We start from the raw sequence: 17,453 nt of genomic DNA, 5'->3' as shown, positions 1-17,453 counted from the left end.
AAGAAATAACCATTCCATTAACCGGGGAAAGGAAAGGGAAATGTCTTCTTGTTCCTTAATGTTTACTAACGTAGTAGGAACATGGGAGGAAGTGAAGCAGTTGCAGGATGAGGCAGAAGATGAGGAAATGAAAGATTGGGTGAAAGCAGGCTGTGCACCAAGGGAAAAAGACCACGTGTGGGTCTATAGGGATGGAAGACCAGTCATGCCTAATAGCATGCTGTCAACAATGGCACGAATGTATCATGGCCAGGGACACCTGGGAAGGGATGCTATGATAAGGGCCTTTAAGCAGACCTGGTACAATGCAAAATTCAGATTAATAGCAGAGAGTCTCTGTCAGAGATGCCTGATATGTCAGCAATACAATCCTGGAAAGAAAACAGTGGTGAGCCTAGGTACAATAGGCAGGGAAGGAGGACCCTTCACCAGAATGCAGGTAGACTTCATCGAAATGCCCCAAGTCAATAGGTTGAGGTATGTCCTGGTGGTAGTCTGTTTGTTCTCCAGGTGGGTGGAGGCATTTCCAACAAGAAGAAATGATGGGATAACAGTGGCCAAGCTATTGTTAAGAGAATTCATCCCAAGGTACGGGTTCCCAGTGACAATTGAATCAGACAGAGGAGGACACTTTTATAATGAAATCATGGGTTTGATCTGTGAAGCATTAAGTGTACAGCAGAAACTACATTGTGCCTTCCGACCAGAGGCTTCTGGTGTGGTTGAACAAATGAATGGTACCATCAAAAACAGAATTGGCAAAATGTGTCTAGCCACAGGAATGAAATGGCCTGATGTCTTGCCTCTAGTCCTGATGACAATTAGGTCTACTCCAGACAGAACAACAGGTTTGAGTCCACATGAAATTATCATGGGACGTGCTATGAGGCATGTGTTTGTACCAGTCAACAAGCTGATGACTATAATTGATGACATGATTTTGGATTACTGTAAAGGCCTGGCTGACGCAGTCCATTCTGTGTTTCACCAGGTTGGAGAAGACGCCACCACACTTGAAAGGAAACCAGCCCATGATCTGAGCCCAGGGGACTGGGTACAAATAAAAGTCCACAGAAGAAGAAATTGCCTGGTTCCAAGGTGGGGAAGGCCAAGGCAAGTCGTTCTGACCACAACGACTGCTGTGAAGTGTGTTGGAGTGAAAAATTGGATACATGCAAGTCACACTCTGAGAGTTCCAAATCCAAGTGACGGCATTGGAAAAGAATACTTTGATGAATCAGATTCCAGTGATGATGCAGACAATGAGACAGTAAAAAGAAAAAGGAATCCTGAAAGGGGGGAAAGTGGGCCAAGAGCAACTTTTGTCCCACCAAAAGGAATTCTGAAAAGAACATTGCAAACTTCAGAGACAAGTCCAGATTCTAAATAAGTGCCTGAAGTCCCAACTACCAGTGACGAAAACAAAAAGAAATAAAGAAAAGAAAAGAACATTCCAACAGAAGTGACACCTGAACCAAATGAGAAAATTGGAAAGTTCCACCTGAGATAATTCTTGAAGAAGAAGGGACAGAAAAAGAAAGAGAGGGACAGATTGCGGAAAAACCCCGAGGAGGTGTAGGGAACATCAACACTAAGCTAGGTGAAGGGACAAGTAGACAGCAAGAAGATTGCGTGTCGGAGACCCGAGGAGGGACAAAAGTAGGGCAATCTCAATCGGTGGGAAAAGAGACTGTTGGTGAAAAGGAAGTTGTTGGAGGAGGGAAAATTGTTGATGAACAAGAAGCAACTGAGACAGAATCTGATGAAAGTGAGAATGAGATACATGAAGGTCGAGTTCTGAGAAAGAGAACTTGGATTGGGGAGAAAATCAGTAAAGAAGGAAAGCAAAAAAGAAATGCTAAAGGAGATCTTTGGCCCAATAAGATAAAGAGACTGAGATATCGACTGACACGAGTTAACCCCTCGAAAGCTGAACAGGTGAACGAAGTGTCAAGTCAAAACCAAACGAAAGAAGGAGAAACAGAAATATCTGAAGAAAACAAAAGAATCAGAAAACCCAACCAGAAGTATAAGTCACCAGAATGGACGTATGGGGCACTGCCTGAACAAGGAGAAGAGGCAGACAGTCAAGGAAATCCAGAGGAGACTTTGCTGAGAGTGGTTGAAGAAGAAGAAGCAGTTGGAATCCTGAGAGTTATCTTGTCCGACATTGGAGAAGAAACGGATGTTCAGGACTTAATACAGTTTGATGATAATGAGGAAGAAGTGAAAAGTGATGAAAGACCAGATTGAGTAAATCCAAAGAAGTCATTTGAAAAAGAAAGTGAAGAAATAACTTAGAAACTAACAGATTGTAATAACCTGTTGGGTACTTGCGGCCCTAGAAATTCGGTAGTGGAGTAGAAGAGGCTAAATCAAAAGACACGGTCGAGTTAACCAGATGGCTAACACAGAGAATAATCAAAGTAGATGTACCTTCATGAAGAGATGGTGCAAGATGTTCTGCTGCTGTACAGGATTAATAATGCTTCTTTGGAGCGTGCTTGCTCTATTAATTTCTTTCAAAGTAACAAAAGACACTTTAGGAGGGCATACTGAGAATATGACTAACACAGGGAAGAGTTCACAGAAGATAGTTCCGACTAGAACTAGCAATGTATATATACATAAGGATAGGTCTATTAATGATTTTTCTAGCAATGTGTTTTCAAAATTATTGTACGAATACGTAAAGACAATGGATGTAAGGGATTGCTACGTCTGCATGCAATTACCTGCCTCTGTTTCAGAAGGAGTGACTTACCATCACCTTCCAGCTACGTATGGAATATCATGTAGTGTGTCGATTAGTATATTTTATCAATTAGGGAAATTAGATCATAGCATGTCAAATGTAGATAATATTCTTGGGCAATTGCCTATGAATAAAGAACTGAATCCTGCTAAGGAAGCTAACACTTTAGGTGAGATTTTTATAGAAATTAGAGAATTAACATTAGAATATGTTTTTAAAAACAATTTAACATGCAGTTTGAAGGAAGAAGAGAAAACATTCCTAGACATGGTTGAGAGAAGAAGATTGAACATGCATAAGAAAGCAGAAGGACATAAAATGAGTGAAACCATGTGGGACATTGAGAAAGAAAAAGAGTTGAAAAATGAAGCCAGTCCAACTATGGCTATAGATGCACCACAGAAAGGCAAACTATGCATTACCAGGAAGAAATCCCAGTATGATTATTATTTCATAGGGACTAGCGAGTGCCATGATACATATTTTATTGCAACCGGATGGGGATTTAGAGGTGGAGAAGATCCAGTCTTTCTGGGAGTGTATTATATTTGTGGGAACAAGGCTTATTACAGGTTGCCTGACCATTGGTATGGCACATGTTATGTTGGCCTGGTCTTTCCAAAGATTTTTCACATGGATAGAGTAGAAAACGCTGAACAAACTAATCCATTAAAACGCTATAGAAGAGAAACATGGACAGAAATTGTAGGAGATATTTTTGGAGCTTTAATACCAGCAGTGGGAATATCATTGAATGCATTTGACATTCGGAAAATGTCAACAGTGGTAGATCGTTTGTCAACAAGCACCGCTGGAGGCTTTCTTTTGGTAAATACTGAAATGGTTGCTTTACGCGCTATGGCAATGCAAAATTGACTTGCCCTTGATATTCTATTGGCAAAAGAGGGTGGAGTCTGTGGAATGCTGAAAGTTCAACATTGTTGCACTTACATTCCTGACGAAAGCAAAGATCTAAAGGTCTATATCAAAAATATTACTGATTTGCATGATGAATTAGTACCACTGGAAACTGAAAGTATCTGGACTAAAATGGCTAATAAGATGATTGCTATTAAGAATTTCGTAGCTAAAATAGGTAGTACCATATTTGGTAAAATATTATTTCCATTAACGTGTGTAATTATTGCATTATTAATCCTTAGACTAGGATGTATGTGTTGTAGATATAGAAGAAATAAAAAGAAAATCAGACGAGAAAATATAAAAAGAAGAGAAAAGAAACCAGAAAGAGATTTACAAGAAATAGAATTAGAAGAATGGAGGGAAAGTGTATATTTAGAAGCAAAAAAAGAAGATGATAAAGAAACAAGAGTTTAAAAATAAACAAGAAGACATTTTGAATTTCTTCAAAAAGGGGAAATAAATTGATTTTGGGGTTTTTTGATTTTGTGGTGATATCATCACCAAAGGGGGGATTGCTGGAGCAGGTTTTATATAATAAAACCTAACACCTGTTCCATTTTCGTATGTCATTATTAAAAGTACTACTGATTAATTATAATAATTAATGATTTGCTGTGTTTTGTTTAATCAACATTATTAACACGTGGGAATGCATCTGCATGGCTTAAATAATAAGTAAACTAAGTTAGTATGCAAACTGACAAAATAGATGTTGCTTATGTGATGTTAGTGTGTTATGCGCTTAAAGTAAATATGCATTAATGGCTTTAGATATCGCAAATGGCTAGATAAATACACACACATAAGGGTATTAGCAGGGGAATAACACTGTTTTAATTATTTCCATGTATTAATTATGATTTTATGTCTTTTTCGCTTAAGTTGACCATTGTGGCCTGCTATAAAATGGCCACCAACTGCAGCCTATTCTCGAGTAGATGAAAATATGAAAAGATGCTTTGCACTGACTGCGACCCTGTCCTCTGTGCGACCTGGAAGGCCATGTTGATGACAGCTTTCTGGGAATCCTGCCAGACGCCCCTGAACGTGCAGAATTTGTAATGATTAATTAACTTTTAAAGATGGTAAACCGGATCTATACAAGAAAAGAGACACTTTTTATCGAAGTCAAGTCCGAACGCAATGAACTTTTGCTACAAAGAACCTTGCTATTCAAAACTTTGCGAAGAGAAGCGCATGGGAATATTTGCACATGTTGCAGTGAAATCCGGTTATTTAATTTGAGCTAACCAATAGGATTCGCGGGAATTTAGAAATGTAACGTTATTAATGTAAATTTTGGTATAAATATTAGTAGACTAGAGAGGTCTAGCGCCACTTCTTCTCGAATCAATGATCAGAGGTCCCGACGCTGACGGAGAGGACGGTGACTCTACATGACGGCATAGAAAACTTTAATAATTGCTGAGGACCAGTTCTGACTTAGAAAACGACTATTAGCCAGAATAGGTAAATATGACAAAAATGATCTTGCATTTATTTGGCATTCCTTGCATTTTGATTTAGATAAACAATATTCTGTTTGAATTACTGTGTCGGGTGGTTATTTCATTGATATGTTTATTGAATATTTAGAGTGTTAAGTTTTATTACCAAACCTATGTACAACTAGATGATTCGATTGACCTCAGGGTACATGCAGATTGGTTAGTAACAGAAAGGTTTCCCCTTTTATATGGTACGGATAGAGTGGTAGGATGAATGTTGGTGTTATGGGCCCCACCAGCGTGTGATGTGTGTGTGTGTGCGTGTGACTGTGAAATCACTCCGTCCGTGGAAGTAGAGGGGATTCGGAAGCTCCGATCTGCACAACCACAGTCAATCTCATGAAGGAGATCTTGACAGTAAGTAACTCTGTTCCAAAATAGATGCAGTTCCCGACTATAATCTTGCAGTAATGTCATCTGTATCTTTGCTATGTGAACTCCCCTTGCAAATCAAAGTATTGTAGTTAAACTCAGTACATATTTCAAGGTCTTATAAATGCCATAAAATCTCTTACAGTTACTGAGTATATTATCTTCATATAAATAAAAACCTTATATCTTGTATGTAAAAGAACAACAGCGCTGATAAAAGCGCTGTCTGAACAAGAATTCTACTTCACAGCCCCCTCCAAGAGTAAGCCAAAACTGATCGGCTTCACTACCCTCCGAAAGTCAAAGCCGAAAAAGAAGGTACTTGGCAATTCAGTGAGCTCGCAGTAGTACCAGGTTCTTGTGTTTCCAAGGACAACAGCAATATTTGTCACACGGATTGCCTAACTACCATTGGGCCACACAGGCTCCAAAGGAGTGACCTAGCAGCGTACTTAAAGGCATTCAGGTGGACTGAATGAATGATGAATTCTTTATTTGTGTGGTTACTTAATACCATTACAAAATACATTTAAAAAAAAACTTTTGAGGGTCGAAAAATAAATATATGTGCCGGGGATTATTAAAATCAGGTTTCATTTTAGTTTTTTTGTTTGTTCTTTTTTTTTAATTTTTTTTTAACATGCGACGTAGGGATGGGATTTTAAGGCTGAAAGAGACCCGAGGTGAGTCAGTTGTTCAGCGATGGCCAGACCTCCGGGACTGTGTCCCTAACATTTAGGGGCCGCCGGGCTGTTCACCGGACTCAGCCTGTAGAGACTTGTCCTTCAATGTTGTACGGGTATGGTAAACAAATTTCCCCAAATTTAGCCATGTGCTTCACAGTTTCCAGAGTGTAGAGCTGTTGGACCACCTCTTTTGCTGTGCAGGTGCCCAGTTGAAGAAGGATAGGTCTAAGATGGATTCCACGAACTAGCCGCAGGGCAGCAAAATAAGATATGTGCCAGAGACTCTCTTTTTTAGTTGCAGAGGTGACACTCTGTAATGCCCAACCATGCTTTCCCAGTTGGATATAATTCTTTTAGGGGGAGTGGATGTCTGGCTGCTAGAATCCGATATAGAGCTTGTCTCCCCACGGGCTGCGGGAGGTGGGGCTTGTGGCTAAGCAGAACGTGAGGGAGACATTGGGTTTCATGAAAGTCTCTGGCTGCCAAGGATTCCATGTCCAGACTGCGAGAGCGAAGGTGTAGTTGCTTTTTTATTGTTGTTTTGATGGTAGCGTAGTTGATTATACTAGGGCTCCAGTTCACTGTTGCAAGTTGCAGAGGATCTTTGGCTGTAGCAAGGCAGGCAGACCAAGGATTGCTTGGTTGTAGAAAAACGAATTTTATGACGGCCTTCATGATGTTCTCCGGAGCCGCAGTTGTTAAATAAAAATATTTTGCCAGGGCAGCCAGCTCGTCTAATTTTTGTTAGCTAAGATCGAATTCCAGGCGAATCAAGATATTTCTAGTGCAGGCTGGAAAATGGAATATCTTTTTGTACGCTGTGCAATGTTTTTTTTCCCCAAGTCCTGCGCAAACCTTCCTGGAAATACCTGTTGCGCGTAGGTAAGGGACGGTAGTAATTTAGCCCTCAATACTCCTTGAATGGCTGTAGTTGTTGGACTATCTAAAATGGCATATCATTTACAGAGGGCATAGGTGACCATCTTTCCTTTCTGCCGCAGTTTGTGGAGGTGGGCCTGTGGGCGTCTCGTTTTGCTAAGCCAGGCCCCAAGGTAGTTATAGGTTTGTACACAGTCCAGGTGGACTGGTGGCCTATTCAACAGGGCTTCCTTGCAGGCCACTGCCTCTAACAGACTTGTATGGCTATAGCAAATAGGTCACATTATGGGATCCTGACAAGTGACTGATTTCCAGCTTTAGTGACCTAACAGATAATCAGGCCTTTAAGAAATTATCTTAATTTTCTTGTAGGCTAGTGCTCCTTTGGAAAACCAGAAGATTTAGACCAGTCCCAGGTCTGAGTGTGACTTAATCACATCAGATGGGTTCTGCCTAAGTCCTGCCATCCTTACACAGACTCCGGTCTGTCAGGAAAGCTTCCTGTATACTTTCCATTCCTAACATCTGGGTGGCAATGGCATACATGCCATACCTACCCACAGGAGCTGAAAGCTCAGCATAACCCAAGGGCTCAGTAGAGACAAACCCGTGTTTTGAACACCATTGGTAACATCAGTAGGTCTTACACTGCATCCAGACCTCACACCGTCTCCTCCGGCACACACCATGGTATCTAGGGCATTCATACCCCACCAGTTGGGCTGAGAGCAGATGGAATGTTCAACCACTGGAAGCAAAGCCACTTGTAGTCTGTCAGGATAGTCACCATACGCTGAAAGAGAAAAGTAACAGTGGAACTTGACACTTCAGGCAAACGCAAATACCGACCAACTTCAACCATGTGGCAAGTAAACCCCAACTGAGCAAAAAGGTCTGACTTTGTGTTCATAGTTAAAAACTTTTGTGTGACCGGCACAAATATGTGCAAGAGGAAAATTTTATAAAGCATTTTCTTTTTGAAATAAAAGTATTTGTAAGAGCATTGCTGGAACAGGAGCCTGTGTCTTGTTAATAATTGTGATGAGAGATATTTTATAATTCTAATGAGGAGAGTGGTTTTCAAAAGCAGTTACTGAATTCACTGTGGGAAAGAAAATAGATTTTTCAAAACAATTTTATTGAGAATGGTCAGTAAAAGACCATTTCAAGGTTCAGTTCCAGCTTCCCACTGAAAGCATTGGGCTGCGATGCAAATAGGTGGTGCCTCTCACATAGTGCGTACACAATGTGGAAGTCGCGGAACTTTACCCATACACAACCACCCCATCCCCAAGGTGAGTAAGAGACATATTTAAAGTGTGTGGTTTTACCAAGACGTACCTATTTAATCAAGCAAAACACATTCAAAGAATACAATGGCAGTCCTTAAAGGAGTTTGATATGCAACGCAAAAAAACCAGGAAAGCAACGCAGATTGTACATCAGTGACTCTTGAAATACATCAACCAAAATATATTTTGCCATTATTCCTCAATCCCATGATAAATACTTCCCAAGTGCATTGCAGCCGGCAGACTCTTTCCATTTACTTCTCCTGCAGGGGCAGGAACTTGGTGTCAACACTTCACGTTCCTACCAGGGTTGACTGCATGTGGTCATGGGACAAAAGAGGGAGCTCTCTGGGCCCGCAGAGCTCTTTAGCCCGTGGCCTCGGTGCCCCCAGATACTGTCGCGGCCTGTGCAGGTAAGCATTGTGGGGCGGTGGAGCGGGCGGGGGGTAAGTCGAGAGATGACGGAACAATTTATTTATTTAATTTTACCTATGACGTTGTCTGTCGACTTCCCCCCCTCCTGCCCCGCCCCTGCCCCACCGCGCTTATCTGCGCTGCTCGCCTCTGCTCCGATGTGTGCACGTGGTGTGACCAATGGCGGCCCTTTGCTACATGCAGAGTCCACCAGCCTAATTAAGCATCCGGTCAGAAACAGTGAAGAACAAAGAAGCAGTAACCAAAATGTCCCTGTATGTTGTAATGTTTGCAGAACGGCCCAGAGACAAAAAACATCACAACCAGGTGACAACATCCTTCCACCTTGGCAAAATCCTCTGTTTGTGATTAATACTTAAAACAGGTGTTGCAGAACAACACAAGAAAGTGTAACTGACAGGTGGTGGAACACTTCCAATACAGAGCTAGGACCAGTGTAGTATAGGGGCGGGGTGCTTAGAAACCAGAGACATCTTCAAATAATGTGCTGACACATCTCTATGAGTGACAAGTGTACCCCCAAAGAAGTCCTACTAAAAGACTCTAAAACAGGTAAGGTGTATCAGCAATGGTATGTAACCTTGGTGTTACTTGAGCATAATATTGAGTGTTAAAAGGTCTAATCGTAGCTGTTTTTTGTCAGTTCTCCCCAGCGGTCATAGCGGTATTGAAGCATGTTGACAAGGCCTGTATTTCTCTCCCTATTTTTTTGCAGCGCTGCCAAGTACCACGCATCAGAGATTAAGCGGACACATTTTATTGCTGATGTCTGCATCACCACACTGAAATGCATTAGTCACTCCTTAGCACAGTGTGTGCATCATGAGTGTCAGACTTGACAGCCTTGGGTTGATCTTCCTTCAAACTTTTCGCCTGCCTGCCTCCGATTTAGATGAATTTGTGCTTCTGCTGGCCTTAGGACCCTGTGCATTTTACCACTGCTGATCAGTGTTAAAGGGCTTGATCTCATTCCCCTAAGCATGGTTTGATTGGCATATCCATAATTGACATTTAATTTACCTATAATTCCCTAGTAGAGTGCACTACACGTGCCTAGGGCCTGTAAATTAAATGCTACTAGTGGGCCTGCAGCACTGATTGCGGCAACCACAGAAGGGACCTTTTAAACATGTTTCAGTCCTGCCATTGCAGAGCCTGTGTGTGCCGTTTTAAACTGCCATGTCAACCTGGCAAGTTATACCTCTTGCCAGGCCCAAACTTTCTTTTTTAATACATATAGGTCACCTGTAGGGTAGGTCCTGGACAGCCCAAGGGGCAGAGGGCAATGTATTTAAAAAGCAGGATGTTTACTTTTATTTATATGTCCTGGTAGTGAAAAACTCTCACCGTTGTTAATTACCACTACAAGCCCTATATCTCCCATAGGATAACATTGTGATTACCTTATTACATCGCATACGATTAATTTCCAAATGGTAAAATATAACTGGTTCATGTTTGGTGCCTTGGACTCCTAATTTAAAATCCTAAATTATGGTGAAGTCGGATTTTAAATTACAATTCTGAAAATGTCACTATTCAAGAGTTTCCATTTTCTTGCATTAGCCACTTGGTACCTGTAGCCTGTCTCTGGTTCCATGACTGGGTGTAGTTGGCAGTTGGGCTTTGTGTAATTGTGTATTTCACCTAGACAGCCACACACAATGGGAGCTTAGGTGTGACTGAGTGGGTTATCCTGACAGGATTAGACTGTGTGCTGTCTCCACACAAAGGATTGCCTATCCCCCTGGTGTTAGTCTGGAGCTAGGGTTCACAGGGCAGGACATCTGTGCACTTCAAAGGGCAGTCTTTGAATTCTATTCCACTTCAAAGGCTCTACTGGGTATAAGTACTGGACCTCAAACACCACCACTTAAGTACACTTCTGACCTATGGATACCCTGTCAGGAAGAAGGACTGTTGTGCTGCAGAAGGACTGCCAATCTGCTGGATTGCTGCTCTCGCAATACTGCTGCCCTCCTTGCCAGGGTGAGAGGACAGGACCAGCATCACCTGAACCCAGAACCCAGAGTGACCCCAACGGCTAGTTGGCTGGCCGACTGATCGGAAGCTTCAGGGACATAACAGCTTCCAAAAACATTGCATCTGCACCTGGACTCTGCCATCTGTGAGTCTACCCAGCCAAATTGTGCCACCCCAGTCCGGCACCCTTGGAAGTGGGCCTAAGGTGCTTACCAGCAGAACCGATGCAGCTTCTCCTTTGAGCAGTGAGTGCATCCTCCAGTCGAACCCATGCACCTCCTCCACTGAGCGGCACATCCTCGAACAGAAAGGACATCGCTGTATGGATTGGACTTGGCACAAAAGGTTCACATCGTCCAACTGGTCAGACACTTTATGAGCATTTCTTTTGCTTTGTTCAGAGACCTGTAAATCCCTTATTAGGTCCAGAGCTGCTAAATTTCCATTGTAAGTGAAAGGTATAGGTAATTTTACAATAGAACTGGTTTCTATGTCTCAAGATACCTGCAGACCCTTCCAACCCAGCCCATGAACATCACCATCATCCAAATGTGGATGAGGCATCCTTGAGTCATCGTCTTCTTTTTACCCAGCCCTCATTTCAACTAGCACTTCGACAAGGGGATCTTTGACTCCGGCCTGCTCACCAGAGTCTCCGGCATTATCTTCCACTATGCAGACCCCCGCATGCACTTCCCAGTGGAGACCGGCCTCTCCGAGGTATGTGACTCATGTTTCCAGTAGCACATGCTACGGCCGACCTCTCACTGCATACAGGTAGTTGTTATGGCAAGTGCATAAACCCATCGAGGTGTTAGCGGCAGCTGTCGGGTTGGTGAATTCCTTGACAATGTTGAAGAGTTCTTTGTCCATATTGGAGCAGGAATCAAGCTTGATGATGAGGGCTACTTTCCTGTCTTATTTCATCATTGCGTCAACGCAGACACCCTTGCGTCATGTTGCAAGGGTGCCTGCATTGCGGGGGTGATTGTGTTTGTGCAGGAAGGGACACCCTCAGGCACAAAAGCAATCACTGATGACATTTCCTCTTTTTATGTGTGCTGCAGAATGCAGGATGAATAGAAAAAGGAAAAATCGAGGAGAAATAAAAGTATTTCTCCTCGCTTCATCACTCCTACACCTCTCCTGGGGAGGAGTAGGAATCTGACGTATTCACAGGTTTGCGATTCCTCGTAAATCTGGGAATGCTTCAGATGCCATGGGTGTTGAGTGGGAACACCCACAGCAACCCCCAAGGAACGCCGCTTTCACACAGTTTTCTGCGTGAAAGGGGCAGATACTTACAAGGCAATGAAAGGCTATGTAAAGTGGTTTGTGTGCCCTTGTAAATATGCCACAGCGCATTGCGCCACCGGAGCGTCAGAAAAGTGATGGGGTGGCTCTGCCTGCCAGGGCCTCGTAAATGAGGCCCATAGAATCTGTTATCAGCACCGAAGGTCCGGTTTTAATACCTGTGCCATGCATTAACACAATGCTGTGGCTTGTTACTGTATATCTAGAGATAATTACAATATTTATACTGAGGACTGGGTTCTGTTACTGAGAGGGGTGCAGGTTTGAGGTGGGTAGGAATGGTGTTGAGAGATTGATGGTCGGGAACAAAGTCGATCCCAGGTGCTGCTTTAAATCTCCTTCATTTCCGTCTTTCTGTCCTGTTTTTGGGATAGGTGTTTGGACCCATGTTTAAGGTAGTTGAGGTGACAGGTGTACTTGCGGTAAAGGTCTCTGTCTTTTTTTGGGAGGGGGTTGAGTCTGTGTGTAATCTGCAAGTTACACTTTCAAACAACGCAGCTCAGGTTATTCGTTTAATGTATATTCATCTTGCAGGGAACGAAGGAGTGTTTGATACAATCATCTGTGTACAGAGAATGAATGGTGTTTATGTCTTCATTGTCATGATGGATGTGTGGCAATATCCATTTCAATGCAGCTGTAAAAGACAAATTGTCAGCATCCCAAGAAATAGTCTCCCCTGATGCCTGACTTTGAAGCCAGGTTTAATTTTCGGGTGACATTTAAAAATGTAGAGGTGTTAAGGGATCAATGGGATTCTGACTGCTCCAGCAGCCAATGCAGTGTAAGCTTCACAGCCAAACAGAAACAAGGACACATATTCTACAACTATTTTGTTGGTCTTTCGTCTTTAGGTAACTGCACACAAAAAAGCCATACACCTATATGAATGATTATAAGTCATACAAGTTAAAGAAATTGATTGGAAATACATTCTTTTGGATTTAGATTATGAAACCTCAATTGGTTAATGTAATCACTGCAGAGGTTTTGCTTGTAACCGGAGAGAAACAGAATTGTGCCCTGGTTAACTAACTTCTGTACTATAGTGCTATGAGCTCGAAGCCTGCAACTTTAATCTCTGTAAACATGCGCATTGTTGTAAAATTGTATTGCATGTTGCACACAGCATAACATAGGCTGCCCCAAACGTGTAGAGATTTAGTGTTTGTTATAAAGCAACTATTAATCTTCCATTTGGGTGTTTTGCAGTAGATTCAAGATCTTTCTAAAGCTACTCACACATCCACAAAACTACTCCCACTCATAGACCCATACAGCCACTCACACAGCCATATAATCGCTCACTTACCCATTCACACACCCACTCACACACCCATACAGCCACTCACTCAGCCATACAGCTACGAACATAGCTACTCACTCACCCATACAGCCACTCACACATCCATCCACTCATCTCCAAAACCACTTACATACCCATTCACCATTAAATACAATCACTAACATGCCCAATCACTCATCCATACAACCACTCACACAAATACTTACTGTGCAAAATAGCCACTCAAACACCCACCTACTTACCCATACGCCCAAACAGCCACTCACTAACTCGTGCATCCACTTACATACCCAGTCACTCGCCCATTGAGCCATTCAAACAGCCACTCAGTAACCCATACAGACACTCACACACAGACTCACACACCCATACAGACACTCACAGTCACTCACTCACCCTTACAGCTCCTCACACACCCACTTATTCACCCATACAGCTACTCACACACCCACTTATTCACCCACACAGCCACTCACACCCAAACAGCCACTCAGACTCCCACTCCCCCATTGATTCAGACAGTCACAGTGCCACTCAGATGACCTTTATTAGAAATAGTATCACTCATTAGTAGTACAAAAAAATAGTATTTTAACATATGGTGTAGCTTAGTATATATCTAACTTTTATGAAACACTTGCACTCACTGTATGATGCCATCAATTATGTCATCAGTGATGTAATATGTGAGGTCATAAGCAGCGCATTGCGGGGTTGTAAGTTATAGTTAGCTCAGGTAACTATAATTGGTTTTGAATGAGTGAAATCAGAACCTAACTAGAACGTCCATGTAACCTTTGTTTTTTTTCAGTGAATATATACATACACACATATATATATATATATATATATATATATATATGGAAAAGGAAATTGAACCACAAGGGGATCCGCAATCTAAACAGAAAATGGTGGAGGAAATGAATGTGCGCCTTAAGAAAGAGGAAGAAAAAATAAAGAACCGTAAAACATACAAGTTTAGACGTGATCGGAATGATTATGCGAACGGACAGATATTTACGTTCGCAAGAAGGTATGACTCAATGCGGGTTGATACGGCAAAAAAACACACGGGCAACAAAGAGGACAGAAGAAATTATCAAGCCAATACCAATGCATCCCCCTCAGCCTCTGAGTTAAGCTCAGCCGTGGAGAGCGGGTCTGAGTCAGAAAACGTGGGAACAAGATCGGAGACAAATATTAAATTAACATTGGGGAAGAGTTAGAGATTTTAAAACGCAGCCGGAGAGAAACATTGAGACCACGCACCCAGGTACCCGGAAAAACAGGGCAACCCAACGGAGAAGGGAGCGTAGGAAAGCAAGGAGAAGGTGTCAGGAGACGCGGGAGAGGCAGGGCTCGTCGATAGGGGGTCTAGCAATGGAAAATCAATATGCTGACCCCGCTACCTCAGAAAATAACAACACTATTGTCAACCTTGCGGGAATCGATCTCTCCGCTGCAGAAAAGCAACTTTTATCATTGGGACTTTCTTACTGCCCAGAATCTAATTTCAATTATACTCAGACCCGTGCAGATATCTATAAATTTATACGCAAATTGAAACTGAAAAAGTACCACCATCCGCGCAGTGCCAGGGGAGGACTTGAGCAAGCTGAAGGAGCAATTCAGGCCTCAGAGATGCATGGCCTGCGGGGGTCTGACTATGAGATATTCAATGACCTGCGGAGTTTGGAAAGAGGAGACTTAGAGGCCACAGATATCCATAATCAGTCCCAAGGGGCAGTTAGGTCAACCAGCGTGCAAGCATCCCAAATTCTAGGTATGGATGTCAAACCATGGACTCCATTCAAACAAAAATCTATATTTGTCCCTATTATGGCAAGAGACTCCATAGACGTTTTTAATGAACAGATTGTGGCACAAATTAAGAGACTCAACATTGCTATCAATAATGCCAACAATAAGAAATTTACCAATCACGAGAGGAGATATTGGCAACTCATTAAGACATTGAGAGAAAATCATGAGATCATCATACGTAACTCGGACAAAGGAGGCAATTTGGTGCTATGGCCACTAAAGGAATATTTGGAAGAAGCATGCAGCCAATTGAACAACACAGAGTGTTATAAAAAGGGTCTCACCTGTTAAATTCAAGGACACACAAGAGACCTTGTTTTCTCAACTTGTAGCTTGGAGAAGTATGGGTTTACTCAGTTGGGATGAATTTAAATATCTTAAAAAGGAGCATGCCATCATTCCCGTGATTTATTTCATACCCAAACTACACAAAGATATGAATAAACCCCCAGGACGTCCCATTACTGCTGCATGTGATGGCCTGTTAGAAAACCTGTCTAGGTACATTGATTTTTTCCTGCAAGATTTTGTAAGAAATTTGAAGTCATTCGTGCAGGATACAAGTGACTTTTTGAGAAAAGTGCAGAACATCACATGGAAAACTACTTATTTAATGATAGCATTTGATGTGTCCTCATTATATACTTGTATTAGGAATAATGATGGTATGAAGGCTGTGGAATATTTCTTGATGAATAGACCGATTGATTTTTTTCATCATAACAAAATGTTCCTTAAAATGCTTTTATTCTGCTTAGAAAATAATTTGTTTCTGTTTAATGGTAAAATGTACCAACAGATTCAGGGAGTTGCTATGGGGGCCAGCTTCTCTCCTAGCTACGCCTGTTTATTTATGGGATGGTGGGAGGAGCTGGTCCTCATGCAACAACATGAGCAGATTTTTACTAGGAGAGTGGTCACTTGGCTCCGCTATATTTATGATCTGTTTATAGTATGGGATGGCGATGTTGAAAGTGCCACATCTTTCATTGAAATGTTAAATGACAATTCGCTCAATTTGAATTTTACTTCAGATATAAGCAAAGAGAAGGTCACATTTCTGGATGTGCAAATCCAGATAACAAACAATAGGTTATCTACTACCCTCTTCAGGAAACCGACGGCAGGTAATACATTACTTCATGCCTCTAGTGCACATCCTCCACACCTCATTAAGAGCATCCCCTATGGGGAGATGCTCCGCATTAGACGCATATGCAGTGAGGAGGAAGAATGCAACATAAAACAGAGGGAGGACCGTATTAGGTTCCTGGACAGGGGATATAGCTCAGAAGTAAATGAGTCAGCCATTATTAAATCTAAGTCTTTGGCTAGACATGATTTGTTGAAATATAAAGATATTTCAGCTAGCCAGAAAAGAGGAAAGGAACACATCAGGTTGATTTTAGGATTCTCACGTCAAGAAAAGCAAATAAGGAATATAGTGAGAAAAAGCTGGCCCATTGTGAAAGATGACCCAATAATTGGAGAATTATTACCCAATAAGCCTTCAGTTACTTTCAGGAAAACTAATAGCATGGGTATGGCATTGGTCAAAAGCAACCTGGAGGTGGGCAGTAAAGGCTCATGGCTGACGACGAGAAAGGGATTCTTTAAATGTGCATCATGCAAGGCATGCAAATATGCAATCAACACTAAGACCTATGTTACAGCATTTGGGTCGAAACTATGTGAAATTGGGCATTTCCTTACATGTAAGTCAGAATATGTAGTTTATGTGCTCACTTGCAGCTGTAATTTAAGATATGTAGGGAGCACAAAGCTGCCTGTGCATAAAAGAATCCTTCAACACATACGAGCAATATGCAACAATGATGAGAATTATCCGGTTGCAAGACATTTTAAGATTAACCATAATAGTGACGCAAAGTATTTGAAATATTATGTTATTGACACTGTCACCCCACAAAGAAGAGGAGGGGATAGGGAATCTAAACTGAGAAGGCTGGAAACAACGTATATTCTGCAGTTTGATTCCATATACCCCAGGGGTCTGAATAACAGTGAAGATTTATATACATTTCTATAACAGTTGGGCAAAGGACAAATATCACCCTTTGGGGAATCAAAACATAATATATAGGACACAATAAGGATAATATTGTTCTTTATTATTGGTTCTTCCTATAAAGGTGCGCATCATCGATCTTCATT

General features: G+C 41.9%; 1 protein-coding gene across 1 annotated transcript in view; it reads right to left on the bottom strand.

Annotated features, from left to right (window-relative positions):
- LOC146789719 (chymotrypsin-like elastase family member 1) overlaps nucleotides 1–17,453 on the bottom strand; it is a 126,949-nt gene that overhangs the window by 20,401 nt on the left and 89,095 nt on the right. The window contains exon 4 of the mRNA XM_085631182.1: nucleotides 7,772–7,917. Coding sequence (XP_085487308.1) covers nucleotides 7,772–7,917 — 146 coding nt within the window. The remainder of the gene's footprint in view (nucleotides 1–7,771; nucleotides 7,918–17,453) is intronic.

This window comes from Triturus cristatus, chromosome 10 (assembly GCF_964204655.1).
Source record: "Triturus cristatus chromosome 10, aTriCri1.1, whole genome shotgun sequence".
NCBI classification, from domain to species: Eukaryota; Metazoa; Chordata; class Amphibia; order Caudata; family Salamandridae; genus Triturus; species Triturus cristatus.
Note: the sequence above shows the minus strand (reverse complement) of the source record. Positions and strands in the feature narration are given on the sequence as shown.